The sequence below is a fragment of the Sorex araneus genome, chromosome 6, assembly GCF_027595985.1.
Source record: "Sorex araneus isolate mSorAra2 chromosome 6, mSorAra2.pri, whole genome shotgun sequence".
Lineage (NCBI taxonomy): Eukaryota > Metazoa > Chordata > Mammalia > Eulipotyphla > Soricidae > Sorex > Sorex araneus.
The window spans coordinates 157,241,702-157,268,756 of record NC_073307.1 but is presented as its reverse complement, the minus strand read 5'-3'; the positions used below and the strand labels follow the sequence as shown (position 1 = coordinate 157,268,756).

General features: G+C 38.8%; 2 protein-coding genes across 2 annotated transcripts; one reads left to right on the top strand and one right to left on the bottom strand.

The window, feature by feature from the left end:
• Positions 1 to 4,649: 4,649 nt before the first annotated feature.
• Positions 4,650 to 5,609, bottom strand: LOC101558576 (olfactory receptor 5A1-like). The gene has a single exon (XM_004622316.2). The coding sequence runs from the start codon at positions 5,607 to 5,609 to the stop codon at positions 4,650 to 4,652; it is 960 nt and encodes a 319-aa protein (XP_004622373.2).
• Positions 5,610 to 19,379: 13,770 nt separating this feature from the next.
• On the top strand, positions 19,380 to 20,342 carry LOC129406099 (olfactory receptor 5A1-like). Its single transcript, XM_055143949.1, has one exon. It carries the CDS (start codon positions 19,380 to 19,382, stop codon positions 20,340 to 20,342), a length of 963 nt encoding a protein of 320 aa, XP_054999924.1.
• Positions 20,343 to 27,055: the final 6,713 nt, after the last annotated feature.

The following is a 27,055-nucleotide window of genomic DNA, read 5'->3' as shown; positions in this document are numbered from 1 at the left end:
TTTGCAATGGCTTTTAAGCATTGCAAATTGGGTCAAAGTGTAGACTTCAAAAGGGTTAAGAGCATCTTCATTACTCATCAAACTGGTAATAGTTGTTTTGGGGCAATGGTATACCAGTTAGTTCTCAGGGCTTACTCCTGACTCTGCTCAGGGATCATTCGGGGCAGGGCTCGGGGGAACCATATGTGGTGCAAGGGTATCTAATTGGCCTTGCAAACACCTTAGCTGCTATAGTATTGCTCACAGTATGCCATTTAAAAAATTATCTTTTTAATTGAGTCACAGTGAAATACACAGTTACAAAGCCGTATTGGATCAGGCTTCAGTCATACAGTGATACAACATCCCTCCCTCCACCAGTGTCCATTTACCACTACCAATGACCCCAGTTTCGGTCCTGCCACCTTCCCCCGCACCCCAGCTTCCTCTATGGCTCTATGCCAGGCATTTTCCTTCTCTCTCTCCCCCCACCCTTTCCTTCTGGGCACTATGGTCCACAACACAGATACTGAGAGGTCATCCTGTTTTTCCTTTACCTCCTTGAAGCACACAGTTCCTATCCAGAATGATCATTTGCACTGACATGTTTTGAGGAGCCTCCCAAGCAGTGCTCAAGGGACCCAGGAACTATAGCCTTACTCAAATGGTTGCGTGGGCCTTGTCAGTTCAGTGTTCTGCTCTGGCTATGCAGAACTGCTCAAGACTTGTGCTTCTGGGTTCACCCCCTAGTCGGCCCCCAGGGGAGAACACAGTACCAAGGACGGAACTTGGCACCTGGTGCATGCAAGGCATGAGAACCCCCTTCTCTGCTCTTTGAATAGTCTTCCGTTCACTAAGGCCCTATTATTAAGACTTATTTCTTACAGCCAATCTTAACTATATAATGGGAGCATGCCTCATGCTTTGGTTTTAGTGGGGCTATGGTGACTGCAAGAGTCTGGTTTTACTGCTATTAGAGGGTCTATTGATAGTTGATCAGGTAATGGTTTGAGTAAAAGCTTTGTTGGCAACAAAGAGGTGGCTGGGTGATGCTTGACTTCTGTCCTCCAAGTAACCATCTGCCTTGCTGGGGCACAAGAAGTGTTTTTATACAGAAAAGAACAAGAAGGCACATTTTTAGGAAGGGGGGTTTGTGGGCCAATGATTGCCAGAATGAACAATAAATTCCCCTGTGGGCAGTCTGTCTCGTTCAGCACACTCTTATTTGCAAAGCTAAACATAGTAAAAAAGTCAGTTTTCGGGTGAAGGTAAGAAAGAATAGTTTTCTGTGCCTACACAACTCTTCTAGGTTCTTATACTGAATTTAGTTAATCATTTCTTTATGCCTGTTTCACTATCATCATCGTTAAATACATTTTACGGGCATTAAACATCAGGATGTGTCCAAATAAATAACTTTGTTTGGCCACATATATATTTGACAGTAGTGAAACTTTGTATTTCTTTTTTTTTGAGTGGAGCACACAGAGAACAGCTCAGGAACTACTGCTGACTCAGAACTTGGAGTTCACAGGGGAACAGGAGGGGTCAGGGATTGAAGTGGAGCCTTCCACACACAAAGTATGTGCTCCCATTCTTTAAACTATCTTTCTCCCATCCCACCTTTTCAATTTTAATATTTGGACAAGATAGACAGCAAGTGCTTTTTCCAGTTGCCTAACTACTAAGGAAAGTGACATTCATTACAAATCAGTAATTCTAGTGCATAAGATGTGGTTAACTTGTAGGAAGTAAAGGCAGCATACAGTTTACAGAAGTCCACATATTAAATTTCCTACTTAAGTGGGTTTTTATGAATTTGGTACACCCATACGCTAAAGAGAAATTCTTTTTATATATATATATATACAATTTTTATTTGACACGGGAATGTCATTTTAAGTGGTAGAGACTAGAGTTGCATGCATAACACCCTAAATTATATCTCTGATAAGGCAAGATTCTAGAAAACCACTGGATTTGTGTTTAATAACTCCTGAGCACTGTCTGCCTGGAATAATCCTGGGAAAAACATTTACGTTAACAACAAAATTGGTGAAAGATATAGTAAAACTAATAGTGAGTAGAGTTGAGTTGTAAAGTATACATTTTTTTTTTATTTTTTTACTTATTTTTTTTTTAATAGTGAATCACCGTGAGGTACAGTTACATACTTACAAACTTGCGTGTTTGTGTTTCAGTCATACAATGATCGAGTACCCATCTCTCCAACAGTTCCCATTCTCCACCACCAATGATCCTAGTAACTCTCCCACCATCCTCCCTCCCTCCCTCCCTCCCTCCCTCCCTCCCTCCCTCCCTCCCTCCCTCCCTCCCTCCCTCCCTCCCTCCCTCCCAACTTCTCTCCCTCCCTCCCTTCCTCCCTCCCTCCTTCCCTCCCTCCTTCCCTGTTTTCCTTCCCTCCTTCCCCCTTTCCTTCCTTCCTTCCTTCCTTCCTTCCTTCCTTCCTTCCTTCCTTCCTTCCTTCCTTCCTTCCTTCCTTCCTTCCTTCCTTCCTTTCTTCCTTCCTTCCTTCCTTCCTTCCTACCTCCCTCATTTCCTCCCTCCGTCCCCCTCTTCCTCCCTCCCTCCCTCCCTCCCTCCCCTTCCTTTCTCCTGAAATAGGGATTACAACAGCTTCAATTATTTTGGAGAGGGATCTCAGGAGATAAACTATAGAAAGCAGACCAGACCAGACACAGGGCTGATGAAGTCCTGAGCAAGTGTCTCTGATGAACAGGCTTTTTAGCCTTACCCCAGAGGGAGCTCTAGACTGAACTATCAGCACAGCTCAACCGTTTTATATGTACATTTTTATTTAAAACTGATTTTTTTTAGGATGGGATTAAATAGGGGATGGCAGCTCTCTAGAGGACAGTGGTAGAGTGTAAGGGGACACTCTGTTGGAGGATGTGGTGCAAGAATATTTTATGCATGAAACATATCATTAATAGTATCATAAATCATCATGCCTAAAATAAAAATTGAAGAAAAAACTAACTTGTCTTGACCTTGTACATTTTCTGTTCATATGGTAGTTGGTGTTTCTAAAGTCTGTAAGAGGATTTACCGGTTTGCCTATTGGAGTTGCTGTTCTCCCTCCCAAAATGTGGCCACTCAGAGGAGGTACTTAGGAACCCACACTGTCCTTACCTTTGCAAAGAGAAACAGACAACTGAGTGGAAGACACCTGGAGCATACTTTTAACCCGGTGTTGAAACCCTTTTCCCCCTTTGAATTAGGTATAGCAGAGCCTGCTACTGAAGGTGTGCTCTCTTCCACCTTTTTTTGATTTTCTTAGGAATTCTGCCTCTTGTTTTAGCAAATGCATGTTGAATCCCTATTGTGTACAAGGCATTTCAGCTATCACCGATCAGAGCAGTGCTGAGTGATTTCAAGAACAATACTAGTATGATATGCTGAAAATGAGCATATGGTTCCTGATGCAAATTTTTGAAAAATATTGAAGTTGGCTTTAACATTTATAAATTGCAGTCTTATTGGGGATGGGGTAGAATTGGAACTGGGAGGCCTGCAACCAGTGCCCTAGACACGTGGGAACACTTTCCTGTGATTCTCAGCCAACCAGTGATTAGAGCTCTAGAGCCGTATTTGGGGGGGGACTCAGAGGTCTCTAGGAGTGCTCCCGGTGGTGCTCTCATCACCATGTGGTATCAAGATCACACTAGGGTTGACAGCCTGAAAGACATACCCCTTAATCCCTATAATAACTCTCCAGCCCCTCTGATCTCTATTTTATCCATTCAATCTATTGCTTTTGCTTTCTAGGCAAGCAAAAGTATTGAAAGGATACATTGAAAGTATCTTTCAATGATTCTGATGTATCAGCTGGGACACCTGTGAAAATTGACAGATCAATAAGAAAAAAGCATACGAAAGTATTTTTTTTATCTCTAGCCTTCCAAGAAATGAAGCTCTGAAGAAATAGTTGAACTTGAACATTTTTACATTATTTATAATTTCCTTCTAATTTCTCCAAGACATATTGCTTTAAAAAACGTGTGGTTGTGTAAGGCAACCACAATATTTAACTATACTTTAATTTAAATGTATTAATATGGAGGTAGCAGAGTGGGTAGGGCGTTGGCCTTGAACGAGGCTGCCCTGTGTTTGATTCCTCTGTCCCTAACAGAAAACCAAACAAGCTACCAAGAGTATCCCACCCACACGGAAGAGTCTGGCAAGCTATTTGAGGCGAATTCGATATGCCAAAAACAGTAACAACAAGTCTCACAATGGAGACATGGAGACGTTACTGGTGCCCACTTGAGCAAATCAATGAACAAAGGAGGACAGTTCTACAGTGTTACCTAGCAGTGCTTACAGCTTACTCCTAGTACCGTAATCAGGGATCATTAGTAGTGGGGTTCAGGGGACCATATGTGGTGCCGGGTATCAAACCTGGGTTGCTGCATGTACCCTACACTGTAACACTGTACTATCAATCTGACCTAGAAACAAACTTTTAAAACCAACTTCAACTATGGTGACATTACCTCACAACTAAGAATGATAAAATAAGTAGTAAGAAAGCCGGATTATTCATCATTGTCTCTACCCGACTGTTATTATAACCGACAATAGATCACTTATAAATTCTTACCTACATTTATTATATGTTTTAAAACACCTTTCTAGATATTAGACTATTAAGATAAAAATGTTGCCCTCTTCATCACCCTTTTAAGAGCCTCTTTGATATCCTTGTTCCTCAGACTATAGATAAGAGGATTCAGCATGGGAATAACATTAACATAGAACACTGACAGAACCTTGTCCTGACTCTTGGAGTAGTTAGAAGTAGGACGCATGTATACAGCCAGGACTGTGCCATAGAAGAGGGTCACAACTGTCACATGGGAGGCACAGGTATTGAAGGCCTTGAGACTGCCTTTCGCAGAGGATATTTTCAGGATGGAAGCTGCAATAAAGCCATAAGATAAAAGGATAAAGAACATAGGGCCAACCCCAATCAACAGAGCCACCAGAAAAATAATGATTTGGCAAACAAAGGTATTGGAGCAAGATAAGGAAACAATCTGGGGTAAGTCACAGAAGAAATGTCGAATGATGTTTGGACCACAGAAGTAAAGACTAACGCAAGGCACTGTTTCAACTAAACTACTAAGAAAACCACATCCAAGGGCTGCAGTAACCATTTTGCAACAGAGGTTAGAGTTCATAATGGTCGTGTACTGCAGAGGTTTACCAATAGCAACATATCTGTCATAGGCCATGGTGGCTAAAAGACAGCACTCGGACAGTCCCATCCAAGCAATCACAAAATACTGAGTAGCACATGAAACAAAGGAAATCAACTTTCCATCCTTAAAGAAATCTGAAAGCATCCTTGGGCTAATGGAAGTCGTATAGCAGATATCTATGAACGACAGGCAACTGAGAAAAAAGTACATAGGTGTGTGCAGCTGAGAGTCCATTCTGATTAGGATGATCAGACTCAGGTTTGAAATTAGGGTCACCAGGTAGATCACTAGGAAGACAGGAAAGAGAATGAGCTGTAGATCTTTTTCACTTGTGAGTCCCAAGAGGACAAACATGGTCACGGAGGTGTGGTTTCTATATCCTTCCTTAGAGATGCTTTCAGACATCTGTTGAGGAAAAGATGAAAGAAAATATTCAGACTCAAAACACCAAATGGAGGGCTCGAGAGAGAGTATAGTAAGAAAGTCACTTGCTTTGAACATGACCAATGTTGGATCCATGCCTGAAATCACATGTTTTCCTTAGGGGTGATCCTTTAGCACAGAGTCCGGAGTAACTGCTGATCACTGCCATGTGTGAGCCAAACACTTCACCCCCCATCCAACAAACAGCCAAAAAGGAATGCTCATTATTTTCTTCTAGTCAAATAGCTGACTCTAAGTATAGTCTTATACTTATAGCCTTGTATCTAATATTGAATCAATCTGTACATTCCATGGATAATCTCCAGTCTTTTAGACATTTTGGGAGTGAAAAACTTATCACACATTTACAAAAGAGCAACAACAACAACAAAACTATCAAATCAAATTTGGCATAAAACTTAGACACTTCTCCACACACATGAAAAGAATGTTCTATGTCCCTTATTACAAAGGTGAAAACGAAAAAATTAACTGCAGTATGTCAATTCACACGTGTGAGAATGACAGAAGGTAAATATTGAAATCAGTCTTGGCGAAGAAGTGGAGAAAAGTGAATTCTGGTGCACAATTTAGGCTAATGCAAGCTGTTGATATCAGTTGGTACAACCACCGTGGTATATGTAATGGAGGTAAAAAATTGGAATGAAGATTCCATATGATTCCATAGTACTACTCTCAGGCACTTATTCAATATGTAAAAAACATTTATTAAATCCATATGCTAATAAGAACATTATTTGCAACTGCCAATCTAAATGTCCATCAACAGATGGTCAGATCAAGAAGCTGGTATGTATTTTTTTTTGGAAACGTGAAATATATTTTGAAACAAATGAATGGATCATGAGTTGATTATCCTGAGAATTGAGTCATGAATTGAAAGGACATAATTATACTGAAGTTCAATGCATATCGCTCATATGTAGAATATAAATAATTACAATAACTGAACTGAAAGAAACAGCAAAACAAATAAAAAAACCCTTATGCACAGAACTATGCGGAATCAATGACACTGTTGTTGATCTGAGTAAGTCTAATGACCATGTTTGTTCTCTAAGTCATGCCAGATTCTATGACTTCTCATTAAAAATTTTTGATTTTACTTATCTTTAGTCCAACTTTTCTTTGAGTTCATCATATATTTCGTTCACCTTTCTTTTTCAAAGATGCCTAAATTTTCTTTTGTTTCAGATACAGGTGCTATTTATTCACCCTTCATTTTTCCCTCACATAATTATTGACATAGTATATTCAATATAGTCATTTCCACCGGACCCTGCAGAAGGAGTACGAGGAGGAGGAGGAGGAGGAAGAAGCAGAAGAATAAGAATAAGAAGAAGAAGAAGAAGAAGAAGAAGAAGAAGAAGAAGAAGAAGAAGAAGAAGAAGAAGAAGAAGAAAAAGAAGGAAGAGGAGGGGGAGGAGGAGGACAAAGAGCAGGAGAACAAGGAGCAGGAGAAGGAAGAGGATGATGGGAGGAGGAGGATGAGGATGAGGACAAGAGGAGAAGGAGGAGGAGGAGGAGATGGAGGTGGAGGAAAAGGAGGGGTGAGGAGGAGGAGGCGTGAGTAGAGGGGGAGGGTGGTGGGGAGAGGGGAAGATGAGGAGGAGAAGATGGAAAGGAAACATAAAAGTGGTCCTTGTTTTTTAGAAAAGATCAGTAATCTTTTCTAATATTTAATTGTCTGAATTGGGAAAATGTTGTAGGCCAGGAAGCAAAGTCTGAAGAGCTCTGTTGAACACTTTAGTACAGACAAGATTAATCTCAGAAAAGCAAGTGTTCCATAAATTCTTGACTGATTTTTTTCTTATTCTAGAGCCTAGCACGGTAATAGATGACACACAAAACTACTCAATTCTGATGCCACCCACAGAATCTTCTGAGCCACTAAAGAAGAGAACTGACAAGGTAGTACAGAACTCTAAAATAATTCACAGCTCTGAGTCTTAGTTCTTTTTTCTTAAACAGACGAGTTAGAGGCAGTGTAGATCCACTTTATGCTATGAAACTGTGCTTCAGCTGATTTTACTTTACATATACATGCTAAATGAGGTATGGAAAGGACCCCTATAAAGTTTAAAATTTAAAGAATATGATACTGAGATATTTATACACATTTTGATTTCTTTCTAGATCACAATTCCTTGATATTCTTCAGAGCAGTGTCTAATAACTCACCTAAGAATTCTTCAAAGTTCTAATTTCCTGAGATTTAGCTTCTTTTACTTGTAGTGTACCCAGGATTCAGAAAAGTCCAATAGATGTTTGTCTTCCTGCTTTGAAGGGATCCTTGTCAGTGTTCTAAGAGACTTAGGGAGTTAACTTGAGGGGAGTCAACAATCTTTTGTTAATGATGTTTGACTCACTGAAACTCCAGAAATGATCTGAATGTGGAAAAAAGAAGCCTTATATGTTCCCGAACCTGCTCCATCACATCTAAGAAAGAAAATGGGAGGACAACTACAATGAAGCAGAGCAATTAACATCGCAATCTGTCAATTACCTCTCCTGGGTACAGAGGCAGATGAAGTCTAATAATTGGTCTCAACAAGATATTCCTTCATGGCCTTATTCTTTTGAGACTTCATTATATCAAAAGTCCTTTCACCCTGGAAGAATTATGGGTCTGTTATAAACAACACTTCCGAAATTTTTGTTTTTTGGGGGGCCACTTCTGGCAGTGCTCAGAGCTTATGCCAGGCTCTGTATTCAGAGATCTCTCCTGGGTGGTGTTTAGGGGATTATCTGCGGTGACAGGAATTAAATGCAGATCAGCCACATGCAAGGCCAGTGCTTGATCAGACCTATCTCTCCAGCTTCTCTGCAGACCTTTTAAATGGTGAAATAAATTTATATCAAGAAAACATAGTAATAATCATCAAAGAACCTCTGGGAAAAATCTGCTGTGAACCCTCAACGGTGGAGTGTATTTCTTCAGTAGAGGATCGTAGCTTTCCACATTCTTATTTGAACCAGTTCTTTGGCTTTAAGATTTTACTATATAGATTCATCATATGTATTTATTATTTTAAAAGTAAATAACTAAATGGGCAGAGCGATAGCACAGCTTGTAGGGCGTTTGCCTTGCACATCGGGTTTGATTCCCGGCATCCCATATGGTCCCCCAAGCACTGCCAGGAGTAATTCCTGAGTGCAAAGCCAGGAGTAACCCCTGAGCATCGCTGGGTGTGACCCCAAAAGCAAAAAAAAAAAGCAAATAACTAAATTTAGATGATTTTAAAATAAAAAATTTACATTTTTTAAAATTATGAATAAAATCATGACGTTTTATTTAAGAATGAAATTATCAAAATTATTTTATTTAGTACTTAGATTTATAAAATTGTTACTTAAGTTTTTCCTAGACACAGCATACCAGGAGAGCCCACTGCCCCAGCCCCCTAGAGTTCTAAGTATCCCTCCTGCCATGAAAGCTCAGTTCTCTAGACAAATTCATCAGTTTTGACGACTTTGACCACTTAATTTTCCCTTGCTATCTTTACTTTTCTCTCTTGTGTTAGGATATGATCACTCTCTCTGATTTAGGCGGCACACCCAGGGGTTATCAAGGTTTGTTCCTGACTCAGTGCTCAGGGATCACTCTTAGAGGGGCTTGGGGGACCTTATGTAGCACTGGGAGGGCAGCCAGTTCGGCCACATGCAAGGCTAACACCCTATGGGTTATACAATAGCTCCGTGCCCCACTCTGTTTCTTTAATTGGGTTGTGGTGACACCTACACAGATGTAGATGTATAACGCTAAACTGGTATTCCACAAATAGTAAATCAATGATAGCACTGTTAGCACTGATGTCCTGTTATTCATGGATTTTCTCGAGCAAGCACCAGTAATGTCTCCATTGTGAGACTTGTTGTTACTGTTTTTGGCATATCAAATACCCACAGTTAGCTTGAAAGGCTCTGCCATGTGGTCAGGATATTATCGGTAGCTGCCGGGCTCTTTGAGAAGGATGGAGGAATCAAATCCTGGTCGTCTGCATGGAAGGCAAAGCCCTACCCGCTGTGCTACTTGAGATTTATCATATTTAGACATACTTATAGGGATTTGCAGTAGTGAGAAAGAAACAAAAGTTACTCTTGAGTCCTGTGATTCCAACTATTTCTTTACAGCTATGAAAGAGTACGAGGAAGGAATGAGAAAAGATGGAAGAAGGGCAGAGACAAAAGGGAAAAGATAGAAAAGTGAGAAGATGGGGCAAAAAAAAAAGCATTTAACTGAAGTTGTCAGTTTTCCCCAAGTACAAATGGGAGAACTTTTACACCTCATTCCAGATCCAGTTTTATTTATTTATTTATTTTTTAAATGTTGGCAGAGATGAAGATGCTGAACAATTTATTTATTTATTTATTTTTTGGGTCACACCCGGCGATGCACAGGGGTTACTCCTGGCTCTGCACTCAGGAATTACCCCTGGTGGTGCTCAGGGGACCATATGGGATGCTGGGAATCTAACCCGGGTCGGCCGCGTGCAAGGCAAACTCCCTCCCTGCTGTGCTATCGCTCCAACCCCTTTTTTTTTTTTTTGCTTTTTGGGTCACACCCAGCGATGCTCAGGGGTTACTCCTGGCTTTTGCACTCAGAAATTACTCCTGGCAGTGCTTGGGGGACCATATGGGATGCCAGGGATCGAACCCGGGTCGGCCACGTACAAGGCAAACGCCCTACCTGCTGTGCTATTGCTCCGGCCCCCAGATCCAGTTTTAAATCTCCAAATGAAAAGGAGAAATAATTCTTGTTTTGCAGCATCAGACTTTAAGAAAAAGGTATAAGGTATGATCTTACTTCTCAAGATCTTGTTTTTATTTCTCTAGACACATCGTAAAGGCACATATTAGAGGGATGAGAAAGTCCAGACAACTGAGGGCAAGAATGTAGTTTCAAATTTAGGAGATAGTGAATTTATTTTGACTTTTCATACTACCCATAATATATGGATTCCAATGTAATGACATACATTTGTTACTCTCAAATACATGTTTGATAGTTTACCAATGTTTTGACATTTCTTCATTATTCATATCTTTATCATATCATGTTAACTTTTTTATAAATTTTTAAAGCATACATGATGTTTTAATTCACTTTATTTTACTTTTTATTTTTCAAACATCGGTTTAAAGACTGTTAGGGAAATAAACTATTATGAAGGAATATTTCAAAACTTATTTTTGGGGAATGATGCAAGCTGATACCAAAAATCAAACCAAGGCACCATAAAACTGTAAAATTGTATGACAAAGAGCATGTAAATACAATGAAGAAAATATTAATAAATCGAATTCAATATACAATAAAAGGACCAAGCATCAGGAACTACTGAAATATCTTTTTTAGTTTGTCTTTATTTTTCAGTTATACCAGGTGATACTCAGGGTTTACTCCTGGGTCTGTTCTTAAGGGAATCCATCCTGGTAGAGCTTTAGGGGACCAAATGTAGTGAACCAGGGCTGGCTGCATGCAAGCAAGCACCCCATTTGCTGTACTATCTCTCTATCCTGAGGATTTATTCTTGGAAACAAAGATGCTTCAACTCACGCAAATCAACTAATTTTAAGTATCACATTTAAAAAAAGAGGGAAAAAGTTGCTTGTTCAACAGATACAGAAATTATTTGACAAAATTCAACATTCTCAAAACTCAATCATTTGACTCATGATTGTGAAAACTCAAGAAACAAGGCAGATCAGGAAAACACCTCAATGTAACAAAATTACTACAATAAAAGTCCACACTCAATGACAAAAGCTGAAAACTTTAAAAAAGAAAACAAGCAAAGGAGACTTACCCCGCCACCCCCGCCAATCCTTTTATCAACACTAAGCTTGTATTGATGGTCAGAGTAATTAAATAAGAATAAGAGAAAATGTTATTGTGAGTAGAAAAAGTCTTAAAATTCTCTCCCTCTGTAGCTGATACATGTATAATTGCATGATATCTATGCACATACAATGTGTGGTGTACATTGTGTACATATGTGTACGGGGCTGGAGCTATAGCACAGCAGGTAAGGTGTTTGCCTTGTGCGCGGCTGACCCAGGTTCAATTCTTCCGACCCTCTCAGAGAATCAGGCAAGCTACCAAGAGTATCCCGCTCACATGGCAGAGCCTGGCAAGCTACCCGTGTCATATTCAGTATGCCAAAAACAATGACAAGTCTCACAATAGAGACGTTACTGGTGCCCACTTGAGCAAATCGCTGAACAACAGGAGGACAGTACTACAGTGCTACATGTATGTACATATGTACAAGCACACTTTTTAATTGAGAGTTCAATGAAAGAAAGGTATTGAAAGTGATTATTGAAAAATATGACGTATTTTGGGGAGACTGGCTTATTATACGTTTAAAGTTTATGAGCACTTTGTCCAGTCCTCTCTCTTTCCCCCTGATCTTCATCCTCCGTTCACAGTCATTTATCTCTTCTATCTCATTCTCACTCTCCTACTTTTCAAAGCCTACAGATTTACTCATGAGAAAAAACAAAGGGCTTCATTTGATTGACTCTATTCCAACTTTCTCTAACGTTTCTGAACTTGGTTCATCTAAGGCATTCCAGCTGAAAGTAAAACAATTGGTTCAAAGAAAGAAGGCTGAGGGCGGAGACTTCCTCTGTTGAAGGAAGTCTCATTTAGTGCTGACAATGTTATGCTATTTCCTGGTGCTTTTGCCAGGAAGATGGGTTCGATGAGTTATTACTTCTATGCTTTGCTATTATGTTCATGACAAATTTGGAAGTTACCTCTGATTTTAGCCACACGATCCTTCAAGGTTAAAGGAAGGTTTTTCTTGATATAATAATGTCTCAAGAGATTACACTCTTGTCACAGGAATCTCCTGTAGCCTCAACAGGGACCAATTATAGAGTTGATCTTCCTCTATGCCCAAGGGAAAATGTTTCAGCCTATAAAATTTTAATTATTTTTTCCTTTAGTTCTCACATTATTTCTTGGACGTGATAGAGCAGACCCCACAACTTTTAAGGACCTTATCTTCCCCAGTTGGATAGCTTCTGAAAAAAAGTTATGTGAAGCAAACTTAGCTTATCAAAAGACTATGGACTTGAGTACTCAGAGTACTGACAGGGTGGGTTAATCTCAGAAGCCCGCAGTGAACAATGTTTCACTTATATTTGAATATCTGGTTATACCATAAAGTCTGAGGAGTTGGAACTCACAAGATTAAAGTTTACCAGAACTCTTAGGTGAGTCATTAAGGTCTTGTTGTAAGGAATGTTGAGTGCATTAAGTTCATTAATAATATCAAAGATGTAAAAATAACTCACTGCCTTTTTCTTGAAGATTAGTGATAATAAATGATTATTAGGCTGTGGTGACTTGTTGATGATAATGAAAGTAAATCTGTTGAAGGTGAAATGAATCGATAGACTATGTCAATACATATTAGCTTGTAGTGTGAGGAGGGCTAAAATTTAGTGATTAAAATGAGAGGTCAGACTGTGAAAGAGTCAGAGTTATTTAAATGGCCTCATGCTCATGCATTCTATATAAAGTCACATTTCAACAGGTTCACTCATGCAGGTATTATTTCTGACCTGAGAGGGTTCAATGCAACTTTGATTAGCTTTTCAGGTTCTAGAGGAAGTGATTAAGTTCCAATAAAGTGTTACCAAATGAAATTTGTTATTCTGAAATTAACCTTATTCATACTGTTCCTGACAAGCAAGTTTCAAATTTTGTTTCATTACCTGTGAAGACACTGAACTTTCTAATGTTTATTAAGTGAACATGACGACGGACTATTGATGAAATACCTTACATGAAGAAACAAGTCAAAGGGACCACTATTTAATATTCTCTTCTCCTCTATCTTATTTTCATTTCTCAAGAAGGATCGAGTAAAATTAAGTATGGGGAAGAAATGATTCTTATACTAAGAATAATTTGAGAAAAATGCAAAGGAAGCCAAAATAAATTTTTAAGCAAGAAGAAATTGCCGATTTCATAATAAATAAGAGACATGCAGATTTAAGATTTAATTAAAAGTTATAGAGTCTGGGTTGACTGTGAAATAATAATATTATAACTAAGCATTTTCCAAAATTACAACATTATCACTGGTTTAAAATAACTTTCTGGTTCCAGTAGGGGTTATTGTGATAGTTCATTCTCTAGTTTACCTGTGGTAGATGCTTTGCAATGATTACCATCCTTTAAAAACAATGCTGTGAGTAGGTGTTTCCTCTTTTCTTCCTCTGAAAAGAGGTACATTCTTCTACAACTCATCTCATTTACTAGGCAAGTAGCAAGTAGTGAAGTTTCTCAGTTTATTTCCTGAAATAATATCTACATTAAAGTGTGTAGTGGTGGCGAGAGCAATAGTACAGTGGATAGGGACTTGCCTTGTTTGTGGCTGACCTGGGATTCATCCCTGATACCCCGCATAGTCCCCTGAGCCCATCAGGAATGATTGCTGAGTATGGAGCCAGGAATAAGCCCTGAGCACTGTCAGGTCTGGCCCAAGAACAAAAAGCAAAAAAAAAAAAAAAAAAAAGGAGCGAATGTGTGATTGTCACAATGTAATGATTGTTCATTACAGTGCCATCAACTTGCATAAGAATGTCTTTGAGATAGTCTTTGCCAGTGTACAGATCTTTCGTGACAAATTCAGGAAAGAGTACTCAGGAAAGTCCCCTGAGATTCCTATCTTCTCTACATTCAACTTTGTGATGTCTTACAAGGTCTGTCTCTGCCTATCTCTGTCTCTCTGTTTCTCTCTGTCTTGTCTCTCTCTCTCTCACACACAGATACACACACTCTCTCTCTCTCTCTCGTATGCTAACATTAGTTGTATTATGATTCTATGCACTAAGACCTTAAGTAAGAAGGATTAGAAGCAACACCATATTTCCCTGTATGTGGTGATATCCTAGAGGTGATACCCTCAGAAGGAAAACTGTCACTGTCACTGTCATCCCGTTGCTCATCGATTTGTTCAAGCAGGCACCAGTAACATCTCTCATGGTGAGACTTATTGTTACTGTTTTTGGCATATCCAATACGCCACGGGTAGCTTGCGAGGCTCTGCTGTGCGGATGCGATACTCTCCGTAGCTTGCCTGGCTCTCTGAGAGGGGCGGAGGAATCGAACACAGGTCGACTGCATGAAAGGTGAACGCCCTACCAGAGGGAAAATTGAAAAAGAAAAAACACTCCCCATGAAATAAGGCAAGAATGTGCACATCCGACATGCTGGAAGGTGAATAGAAGTATCTTATATGATCATTTTTTCCTAACTTATTTCACTACTGTTGAGATAAAATTGACAAATAGTATTAAGGAAATTCAAATTTATGTGTTGATTTTTATATATTACATATTCCAACATGTTTACCCTCTAGTGTTATCTTTTACCTGTATTAGGGCATATTCTTATTTATTTATTCTGATGGGTACAATTGAGATCTGGTCTCTTAGGAACCTTGAAGTTTACAATTTAAAAAAAAAATCTATGATGATTATGCTTAGAATTTTATCTCTAAATTCTAAAATTTCAGAGAATTTTATCTCTAAAACTTACTTTTGTAGTATCAAATATGTAATTTTAAAGAATATACCTTTAAAATATATTTAGATACCTCATACTCTAGATTATGGCTAGTGCCATCTATTTATTGTTCTTTTTTATTAGATTTATGAGTTGGGCTCTGTGTAGAATCTACATACATTTTTATTTGTATAACCTCCCTGTTTATGACATTCTTATAAATATAAAGTGTTTCCCTCCATTGCATAACAACTTTTTAACAATTTTTAAATTTTTTTTAAAGGAAACACTGTGAGATGCAGTTACAGATTTAAACAAACTTTTGTGGTTATGTTTCAATCATACAATGATCAAGTAGAAATCCCTCCACCAGTGCCCATTCCACCACCAATGTTCCCAGTATCATTCCTGCCACTCCCCTAATACCCCGTCCCCTTCACTGTGGCAGGCACAGTCCCTTTCACTCTCTCTCTACTTTTGGATGTTATGGTTGCAATACAGGTACTAAGTGGCCATCATGCTGGTTCATACTCTACTTTCAGCACACATCTCCCATACTGAGCGAGTCCTCCAACCATCACAATTTTTAAATTTTTAGCATTGTGGTTTGCAAAACTGTCATTGGTTGGGTTTTATATATAGAGTTTTTCTAGCACCACACCTTCTACTTGAGTGCATACTTTTCTCCATCATCATCCCAGTGGCCCTCCTTCCGCCCCCCAATCCTTCCTTGTGGTAAGTTTCTGCTTCTTTCATGCACCTGTCATTCCCATAGTATGTTTCTTTATATCCCACAATCAGAGACTTCATTTTGTGTCTGTGCCTCTTCCTCTGGCTAACTTCATCTAGCTTGATTCTATTCAGATCCATCCATGTTGTGGTGAATTGCATGATTTCATCTTTTCTTATAGGCTAGTAGTGTTCAATCATGTGTATGTACCATAGTTTCTTTATCCAGTCATCTGTTTCACCTGTTCTTGAACATTTCAGCTGCTTCCAGATTTTGGCTGCTATAAATAGTGTTGCAATGAACATAGGAGTACCGTTGTCTTATCTGAGCAGTGTTTTTGGGTCCTTAGGGTAGATGTCAAGAAGTGGAGGATAGAGCATGATGATTAACATCTTTGGTGTGTTTTAAGAACATAAACATAGAATAAAGTTTTAGATTAAAGTTAAGATTTAGTGAATAGCCTAGCAGAAATACCTTACTGTATTGAATGAATGAGCATTAGAGAATTTGCATAAGTATCACTGTGTCACTGTCATCCCATTGATCATCAATTTTCTTGAGCAGGCACCAGTAACGTCTCCATTCATCCTAACCCTGAGATTTTTGCAGCATCGCTTTACTTGTTCTTCCCAGCGGTTCCTCATTGGAGGCTTTTTCAGGGTAAGGTGAATAAGACCCATCATTGTTACTGTATTTGACATACTGAGTACTCCACGGAGAGTTGCCAGGCTCAGCTGTGTGGGCAGGATGCTCTCCGTACCTTGCCAGGTTCTCTCAGAGGGAGAACTAGGCTATAAGAGGTTGCACAGCCGCGGATGTGGCTGCACACTTCTGGGAGCATTGTTTTATAGTCTCTGGATCTTGGCCTTTGATGGGGGGGGGAAGTTTGTGGATGTGACTGCCAAGCTACTGGAAAATGGGGGTTCTGGGTGGAGGAGGTCCATTCCTGATCCAAGCAGGCTTGTAGACCTCAGACCCGGGTCCCGCACACCTGGGTGCCTCTGCCGGTTCCTTCACCCATGAGGCTTGTTCGAACGTGTGGAGAGGGGACTTGAACATGGTTGTGGCTGGGTTCCGGAGGTCTCCGGCTGCCTGGGCTCTGCTCAGGGCTGAGAGGGAAACTCAACTCGCCCTGCTCCTAGGGGCCCTGGTGAAGACAGCTAGATGTGGGGGCAAGAGACTCTGCATCCTCTCTTCAAAGAGCACTGTTTTATAGTGTCTGGATCTTGTCTGTTGATGGGATTACACGGGCCAGAGGCAGTTTGTGAGTGTGGCTGCTAAACTACTGGAAAATGGGGGTCTGGGTGGAGGAATTATGACTTGCAATATAGGTACTGAAAGGTATCATGTATGTCCCTATACCTTCTTTCATTGCACAGTTCTTTCTGGAGCGATCATTTCCAGCTATCATTGTCATAGTGGTCTTTTCTCTGTCCTAACGGCCCTCCCTACTACCTCTTGCAGTGGCAAGCTTCCAACCATGAACCAGTTCTCCTCACTCTTATTTCTACTCTTCTTGAGTATTATTCTCATACTATTTTTTTAATTCCACAAATGAGTGCAATCATTCTATGTCTGTCCCTCTCCTTCAGACTCATTTCACTTAGCATGGTGTTCTCCATGTCCATCCATTTATAATCACAAATTCTCACAGCAGTGTACAAGAAATGACTCATTATTTGAGGGGAAATTACCCCTTTGACAACATTATTCTGAGGCAGGGGGTATATTTTCTTTATAATTCTTTTTTTGGGCTAAGAGAGAAAATGACTGTAGAGAAGGAAGAAATTATGGCTGGCTAATGTCGACAGATATTTATGGTTCATGGGCTTTGTTTATTCCAGTAATGTCTGTGTCTTTTTCCAGAGAAATATTTAAAACTTCTACATTCTTCTGTCTAACCAATCCCTAAGGTTTCTTGATAGCTACTTTCTATCTATAAGTTTTCTATAGTTTTACTTCCAGTTTAAGTTTATCTGATCAAAATTTTGTTTGTGTTGGAATTTTTTCAATGTTATGGAGAAAGTAATACCCATAGCATATTGAGGAAAGCATACCTTGTCCCTTGCAAAAATATTCTTCTGATTATTTATCATCAGTTCTGAAGAAGTTCCTTAGACAAACCCCAAAAATAAAAAGAGGAAAGAGCTTCCAGAAATGTTACTATATTTTCCCAATTGCTGTGTTCATTGCTCAAGCATCATAACCCTCATATAAGTTCAAATTACTATTCTTTGTAGGAACTTGATGTTATAATTCTGTATTTTGAGTAGTGTTAAAGATAGAAGGTTGATATAGATCAACTCAATAAATTTTATAAAATGAATGATTTCAATAAAACCATACAGATGTATAGTTTTATGTAAATGGTCCTAGATATCTTGACACATTTTCAAAAATTATCATTAACAAAAGAATAAGGATATTTATTTTAGAGAAGTTCTACAAGTACGTTTGAATTACATAAGTAAATTTTGCAGCTATAAGAAAGGAAAGATAGCATGACTTTAAACTTTTGTCTTAACAAAAACTCTAGTTTTTCAAACTTCAACTATGTTGATAACATAATGTTCATTTTCATTGTGTGAGAGACATTACCCTAATTCCATGATGTCATTCTTACATATCTCTAAGCATTTGAAAGAAGAGAGGCAAGCTAAAGAATTGTCTCCCTTCTCTGACAGAGATTAAGTGAATGTTCACACTCAAGGAGATTTTATGAACATCTGTTCCAGTATCCCATTTTACATAAGATATCCAGCATTGTTAGGCACTCTAAGCATTTAATAGTTTATCAAATATAAGCTGTGTAAAATCATCATGTAATAGAATACATAGAACAGAGCACTTTACTTATACATTTCCCTCAGTTTTTATTCCTTCAGTTTTTATACCTTATAAGTATGGAACAGAAAATATAAATAAGGAATTTTAGTGTACAATATTCTAAAGATAACAAATTGTTACCTTTACTCCCAAAGAGAAAGTGAGAAATTTGGTTAAGAGAATTGATCAGTTAAGGTGTATTATAGGAGAGAGTGGAGAGGAGGAGTCAGAGATAGAGAGAGAAAAAAGAGAAAGAAGGAGAGTGAGAGAGAAAAAAGAGAGAGAAGAAAAGTGCTTCCTAGAGAGGCAGGAAAATGCTTCCTATAGAGGCAGGCTGGGGGGCTGGGAACAGGGGAGGAAAACTGTGGACACTGGTTGTGAGAAATGTACACTGGTGACAGGACTGATGTTGGAACATTGTATGACTCAAACCCAGTCACAAACAACTTAGTGACTGTATATCTCATAGTGAGTCAATTAAAAAATTAGTAAAAATAAAATAGATAACTATACATGGAAGACTTGAACTAACTCACTGATGAGGATTCAATACTATGTATCTGGTCTAACACAAGACTGAAAAATGAGAAACAGCTGTGTTGTATTTTGTGAATGAAGTCATTTTTTATCATCTCTCTTTCTGCAGATGGATCCAAGCCACTCAATGGAAGAGAATAGAAATTACACCCCAGTGGTTGTATTTGTTTTCCTAGGACTCACCGATGAAAAGGAGCTGCAACTGATTCTCTTTCCAGTCTTCCTAGGGATCTATCTTGTGACCTTATTGTGGAACCTTGGTATTATCCTCCTAATCAGGATGGACTCCCACCTGCAAACACCTATGTACTTTTTTCTCAGCGTTCTGTCTTTTATTGACATCTGTTACTCTTCTTCCATCAGCCCAAGTATGCTTTCAGATTTCTTCAAAGATGAAAAAACGATTTCCTTCATTGGCTGTGCCACCCAGTATTTTTGTGTGTGCTGGATGGCTCTGTCTGAGTGTTGCCTCTTGGCGGCCATGGCCTATGACAGATACGTGGCCATTGGTAACCCTCTGCAGTACTCGACCATCATGGCACCTGAATTCTGTCAGAAGATGGTTGCTGGGGCCCTTGGAACTGGTTTCCTTTGTAGCTTACTTGAAATAATCTCTTGCTTTAATCTCGACTACTGTGGGCCAAATGTCATTCAACATTTCTTTTGTAATTTACCCCAGATTGTTACCTTGTCTTGCTCTGATCCTTCCATCACTCAAATGATTATTTTTCTTGTCGCTCTGTTTGTTGGATTCGGTTCTTTGCTCAGTATCCTGTTATCCTACAGTTTCATTGCTGCTTCCATCCGAAAAATATCCTCAGTGAAAGGTAGCGCCAAGGCCTTCAATACCTGTGCCTCCCACCTGGCAGTTGTGACCCTCTATTATGGCACAGCCTTGGCTGTGTACATGCGTCCTACCTCTAGTCACCCCGATAAGCAGGACACGGTTTTGTCAGTTTTCTATACTATCATTATTCCCATGTTAAATCCTCTAATCTATAGTCTGAGGAATAAGGAGATAAAAGAGGCTCTGAGGAGGGTGATGAAGAAGTTGAGACATTTGCCCCAATAAGAATAATGTCTGAACAGGTATTCTGAGCGCCGTAAAATAGACAGTTTTAGAATGTGTGACATTTCAGTAGGTATAATAATATCCTAGTAAGGAAAAACCTGATTTCCTTGGTTCCTGTTTCCATTGGTTCATTCTCACGAAAATTAATGTGCCTCAACTACTACCGTTGATAAGGATGCCTATTTGAGCTTCTGTCTCCGTGACTAGATTTAGGTAGATAAAGCCCCATAGAAATGACAAGTCAGGGAAATGACAAGATATTTAATTGAATGCCACACTGCTCTTTTCTTTGTTTATTTTCTATATGTCTTTATATTTGATTGTTCAGCACATATAGTTTAATGAAAATCAATATTTCACATAGCTAAATGTGTGAAAGCTGAAATAATGAAAAAAAAACTTTAATCCCAAAGGAACAGAGAGAGTGTGGAAGAGAAAAGAGGGCGGGTGGGGGAGAATTAAGGAAAGAGGAATGAAAATTGCCTGTATGTTTTTTTTTCTCAAGTGACTTCTTTCCTTCCACCTTTCTCACTGAACTGTCCTTTTTTTTTTGCTTTTTGGGTCACACCCAATGATGCACATGGGTTACTCCTGGTTTATGTACTCAGGAATTACTCCTGGCGGTGCTTGGGGGATCATAGGGGATGTTGGATATCGAAACCGAGTTGGCCACATGCAAGGCAAACACCCTACCTGCTGTGGTATTGTTGTGCTATTTTTAAAAAGATGAGGGAAAGTCATGGAAAGGAAAAGGGATTCTCTTATATTCAAGATCAGGAAAATTCCCTGCAGTCAGAAAGAGGCATTGATATCATTTTAGCCACATAGATGTGCCTGGTATGTGCTTCATGGTTGATTCCCAAAGACTGTACAAGATTTTATGTTTGTGCTGGACAATATCTAGCAAGGTAGAATCTGGGTCCCATCCAGATATTTGACTTTTTCAGGAGTTTTACTGCAAAGTTTTCGCAGGAATCAGAAGAGCAAGTAGAACATAAAATTTGGGTGTTTTCACCAGGACAGTGAATTTTTTTTGCCTTTGCCAATACTCAATGTGTGTGTGTGTGTGTATGTGTGTGTGTGTGTGTGTGTGTGTGGTGGGGGTGATGGTACAGTGAGAACTCTAAGTTTCTGTTACCTGAGTCAATAACATATTATTTTGTCTCACTTCTGATTTTACAAGCAATAAACTTATGATTGGAACAATAAACTTTATAGACATTACCCAAATTTATCCTCATTGTATTTTTACGTTTCCTCACAGAATTGTCATGCTTTTCATTGATTTCATGTTGATTCCGTTTTTTAAAATCCAAGGTAAGAGGTTTGTTGTTGTTTGCTATGTCTAGTTCTTTCTTTTTATGGAGTTTGTTTCTTTATACATCCCAGATAAGTGGGAGAAAATGGTATTTACTCTTTTCCTTCTGACTTATTTCAATTAATACAATGCCTTTACATTTCATTCAGATTGCATATGAATTCAATATTTCATTTTTATTATAAAAGCACAATATTTATTTTGTTTCTATATCATACTAGCTCTATCTATTCATCTGTCATTGGACATTTTGGTTGTTTTTATATCTGCCTATTGTATTAGCATAGCAATAAACGTAAGTGTGCATAGTATATATCTTTTAAAATAAATTAACATAGTGGTGGGCTGAAGCCATAGCACAGCGGTAGGGCGTTGCCTTGCATACGGAGGACCCGAGTTTGATTCCTCTGCTCCCCTCAGCGAGCCCGGCAAGATACCGAGAGTATCTCGATCACACAGCAGTGCCTGGCACGCTAGCCATGATGTATTCGATATGCCAAAAAGAGTAACAACAAGTCTCACAATGTAGACGTTACTGCTGCCCACTTGAGCAAATTGATGAGCAATGGGATGACAATGACAGTGACAGAACATGGGGGTATATATTTTCAAAATTATTTCAAAACATTTTAAAATTAAGTTATTTTTTATGGGAGGGGTATCATGAAGAGAAATAACTGGGTCACCTGGAAGTTCTTTCCTTTTTGAGAAGTCACCACACTGTTTTCTCTAGCTACTGAACTGGAAATCATTCCCACCAATAGTGAATGCAGGTTCCTTCCTCATTCTGCCCCCATTACTAAAGGATGTTTCCAGTCTTTTGGATGTATTCTGAATTAGCTGCTGTGAAATAATAGTTCATTGTCATTTTCATCTGCATTTTTCTCACAAAAATGCTAACACTTTTCCATATGACTTCACTCTTTGGGAAGGTGTCTGTCATTTCCTTTCTCACATTTTGATAATTTGGCTTTTTGTTGTTGTGAGTTTTATATATGTCTTGGAAGTTAGCAGACTATGTGATGTCTTATGTACAAATATTGATTCCCATTGAGTAGGATCTTTTTGAGTTTAGCTCACATTTTATCTATGCAAAACCTTTTTAGTTTGATACATAGTCCCATTTGTTTATTTATGCAATTATTTTCTTTGCCAGCAGAATCAAATTGTTGCAGATATTCTGGAACGTCCCACCTATGTCTCAATGTATGTTATGAATTCTGGTTCAATATCAAGGTTTTTTTTTTTTTTTTTGCTTTCTGGGTCACACCTGATGATGCATTGGGGTTACTCCTGGCTTTGTACTCAGGAATTACTCCTGGCAGTATTCGGGGGACCATATGAGATGCTGGGAATTGAACTTGGGTTTGCCAATACCCTACAGAATGTACTATCGCTCCAGCCCCTGTCAAAGAAATTTTCAACTTAGAATTAACCTTTGTAAGATATATATCCAGTTTCAGTTTTTTGCATGTGACATTCCAGTTTTCTCAGCACTGGTAATATGTATTTTTGGAGAAATGTATGAAACTATTGCCCAATCTAATACACATAAAATCTTGTAACTGATATACATAAAATCAAGAATGGGATCTTATTAAAACCAAACTATATCCCTAGTAACAGTCAGTGTAGATGAGTTCGGTGCAAACAAAAAGAATAAATATTTGTGGGAATTATCTGAAGTTGACATTTGTAATGAAGAATTAATATTGTCATATAATGTTGCAAAAACTATTTTAGGTCACATGAATGTACCTACCATTAATGTCAGATATTCAGTGTATTAAACACTCGTGGGCATTTTATAGACATTAATTTGATTCACTCATTGATAACCTACTGTATATAATAACTACTACTGTATATAACAACTACTACTACTGTTTTTATAGGAAATAAATGTGAGCTTGCACATGTTAAGTTTCTCTAGTCACATTACTAGATATAAGGAAACTAGAATTCACCCCTGATTGGGTGATTCTGTTAACCCTGATTATGACCATTGTAATTGTCTTATCTTGACTTTGTTTTTTCATGTCCCTACTTTACCTGTCTTTTCTCACTAATAAAACGGATTAATCTAAAATCCGCCTCCCAGGATTGGTTGGTTATCAATAGGACACTGAGCAAATGTCTGAATGTATATTTAAAGAGCAAAAGTAAAGATGGATGTTCCATTATTTAACTTTTCATTATGAAGCTGTTTACCAGCAATACTATCTTAAACTAATCAGCTGGTTCCTCTGGTTCAGGTTCATCATAAGAAAATCAATTAGATAGTGAAGAGAGTGCTTTTTCTGAAGCACTTTCCAATTTTTACAGCTCCAACTTTGTTTACAGAAAATGTATATCTATCGATGAATAGCAGGAAGGCAAAAGTCACAAAGAGACAACAGTTAAGTCATCAATAAGAACGTTTCATATTTGAGGGTAATAGGCATTCAGAACCAAGAGGCCCAAGGGATCCCAGTGAAAATAGACCAAATTAGAAAAACTTAAATGCACATTCTACTCAAAATGATCAAATTCAAAGATAAGATCAGACTATTGAAAGAGGCAACGTCAAAAAAGGAACTTAAATCCAAAGGAAAGCCTAGAAGACATATAACACATCTATCAAATGAGACTTTACAAGCCGAAGGGATATGGAAAGATATAGTACAAAAAATCAATGAAAGAATATGTCACCAGGAATGCTCTATCCAGCTAGATTATCATTCATGTTTGAAGGAACTGCACAGAGCGTTATGAACAGGCAACAGCTTAGGAAATTCACAGCTTAAATGAAAGTCTTTGAAAGAGCTCCATTAAGGCACAGGAGAAACTTCCATCATGTGGCACTTGGTATGACACTCACAAATAGTATATATGGTTGTCTTCTTCCAAATCAAGAAGGGCTAAAACCACAGAGCAGGCCCTTCTAGCATCCCTGATTTGCTCCATAGGTGAGTGATCTCCTGGCCTGCGACCCAACCCCACACCCGTGCCTCAGTCTAGCACCCGGACCTGAACACCGCTGAGCATCCTGGGACTGGCAGGAGGTGTGGCCTCTGCAGTAGTAGGTGTGGCCTCTACAGCAGGGGCGTGGCTTCCACTGCAGGGGCGGGGCCTCCATCCTCATTCATTTCCCCCTTTCCCAGCAGTCTGGACTCACATCTCAATTCCCATTTCCTAATTCTGTAGAGAACTTCCTGGCTATTTCAAATACAATAAACCAATTGTCCACTAGCCTATTCCAAATTCACAAAATAATGGTAAGCACAAGAAGCTGTGCAACACACACAGGGGGAAAAGACTGCTCAGATAGAGAAGGGAGTAGCAAGTAAAGTGTGATTTGAGGACCCGCTGGGGATGGGAGATGCACGCTGAAAGTGGAATATGGATCAAACACGATGGCCACTCAATACCTCTATTGCGAACCACTACACCCAAAAAGAGGGAGAGAGCAAAAGGGCATCCCTGGTGAGGCCAGGGGGGTATTGGATAGGAGGATGGGAGGATACTGGGACCATCGGTGTGGAGAATGGGCACTGGTGGAGGGATGGGTACTCAAGCATTGTATGATTGAAACACAAGCACAAAAAGTTGTAAGTCTGTAACTGTACCACACGGTGATTCAATAATTTTTTAAAAATTGAAAATGTAAAGAGGCTGTGCAAGCCTAATATATAAAAACACAACCTATGTAGCTTCTCTAGAGGCCTCACACAAATCAAAGATGACTGCGTAAGAAGAAGCTAATCTTCTAGATGGAGGAAAAGGAGGCCACCATCAACCGAGCTCATACAGTATCCTTTCTTGCAGCAAGTGGGGAATACTGTAGTGAACTGAATACTGTAGTGAACTGGAAGGTCCCATCTTTATACTACAACAACAACATGAAGAAACAATGCAAATCCCACCACAGGGAGAGAATAAAGTAGAGTGGAGAAGCCTCAAGAGGGATTACCCAGAAATACACAGCTAAAGCTGTGTTAAGAGAAAAATTTATAGCACTGCAAGCATTTCTCAGGAAGGAAGAACCCATAAAAATAACTTGACTTCACAGTTCATGATCTTAGAAAAGGACCAACAAAGGAGCCTAAACCAGGCAAAAGGAAAGGAATAATAAAACTTAGAGCAGATATTAATTACACAGAAATAAAAAAAGCAATCTGAAAGATCAATGAAACCAAGAGCTGTTTCTTTGAGAAAAAAATAAAACAAGACTAACAAATAAACAGAGATCCCAAATAAACTGAATCAGAAATGGAAAGGGGGACATCACAACAGAAACTAAAGAAATTCAAAAGATCATCAGAGACTGCTTTGAAAGTCTATATGTTATGAAACCAGAGAACCCAGAAGAAATGGGTAAATACCTGGATTCCTATAATTTCCCAAGATTGAACAAAGAAGATTTGGAATACCTGAATAGACCTATTACTATCAAGGAAATTGAAACTGCAATCAAAAGTCTTCCCCAAAACAAAAGTTCAGGTCCAGATGGATTCACTAGTAATTCTTCCAAACATTTAAAGACGAGCTATTGCCAGTTCATCACAAGCTTTTCCAGGAAATTGAAGAAAAAAATCTCCCAAACACTTTCTAACAGGCACATATCTCCTTAATACCAAAAGCAAACAGAGACACCACACAAAAAGAAAACTACAGGCCGATATCCCTGACGAACATGGATGCAAAGATCCTCAACACAATATTAGCAAATTGAATCCAACAACTCATCAAAAAGATCATACACCCTGACCAAGTTTGATTCATCGCGGGGATGCAAGGATGGTTTAACATTTGGAAAGCAATCAACATGATTCATCATATCAACAAAAGAAAAGATAAAAACCAAAAGATCATATCAATAGATGAGATAAAGCATTTGACAAGATCCAGCAACACTTATGATGAAAACTCTTGCCAAAATGGGCATTGAAAAAACTTTCCTCAATATAGTCAAAGCCCTCTACCACAAACTTATGGCAAGCATCATCTTCAATGGGGAAAAATTAAGAGCCTTTTCTCTAAGATTATGGACAAGGCAAGGATGCCCACGTTTACCACTTCTGTTCAATATAAGTATTGGAAGTACCTGCAATAGCAGCTAGGCAAGAAAAATATATTAAAGGCATACAGATAGGAAAGGAAGAGATCAAGCTCTCACTATTTGCAGCTGATATAATACTATATTTAGAGAACCCTAAGTCCTCCACTAAGAAACAATAGACTTGTGTAGTAAAGTTGAAATCTATAAAATCAATACCTACATGTCCATGGATTTCTTATATGCAAATAATGAGAGAGAAGAAAGTGACATGTGATAAAAGCAATTCTGATCACAATCATCCTCAGAAAATCAAGTACCTCGGAGTCAGCTTAACTAAGGAGGTAAGGGGCCTGT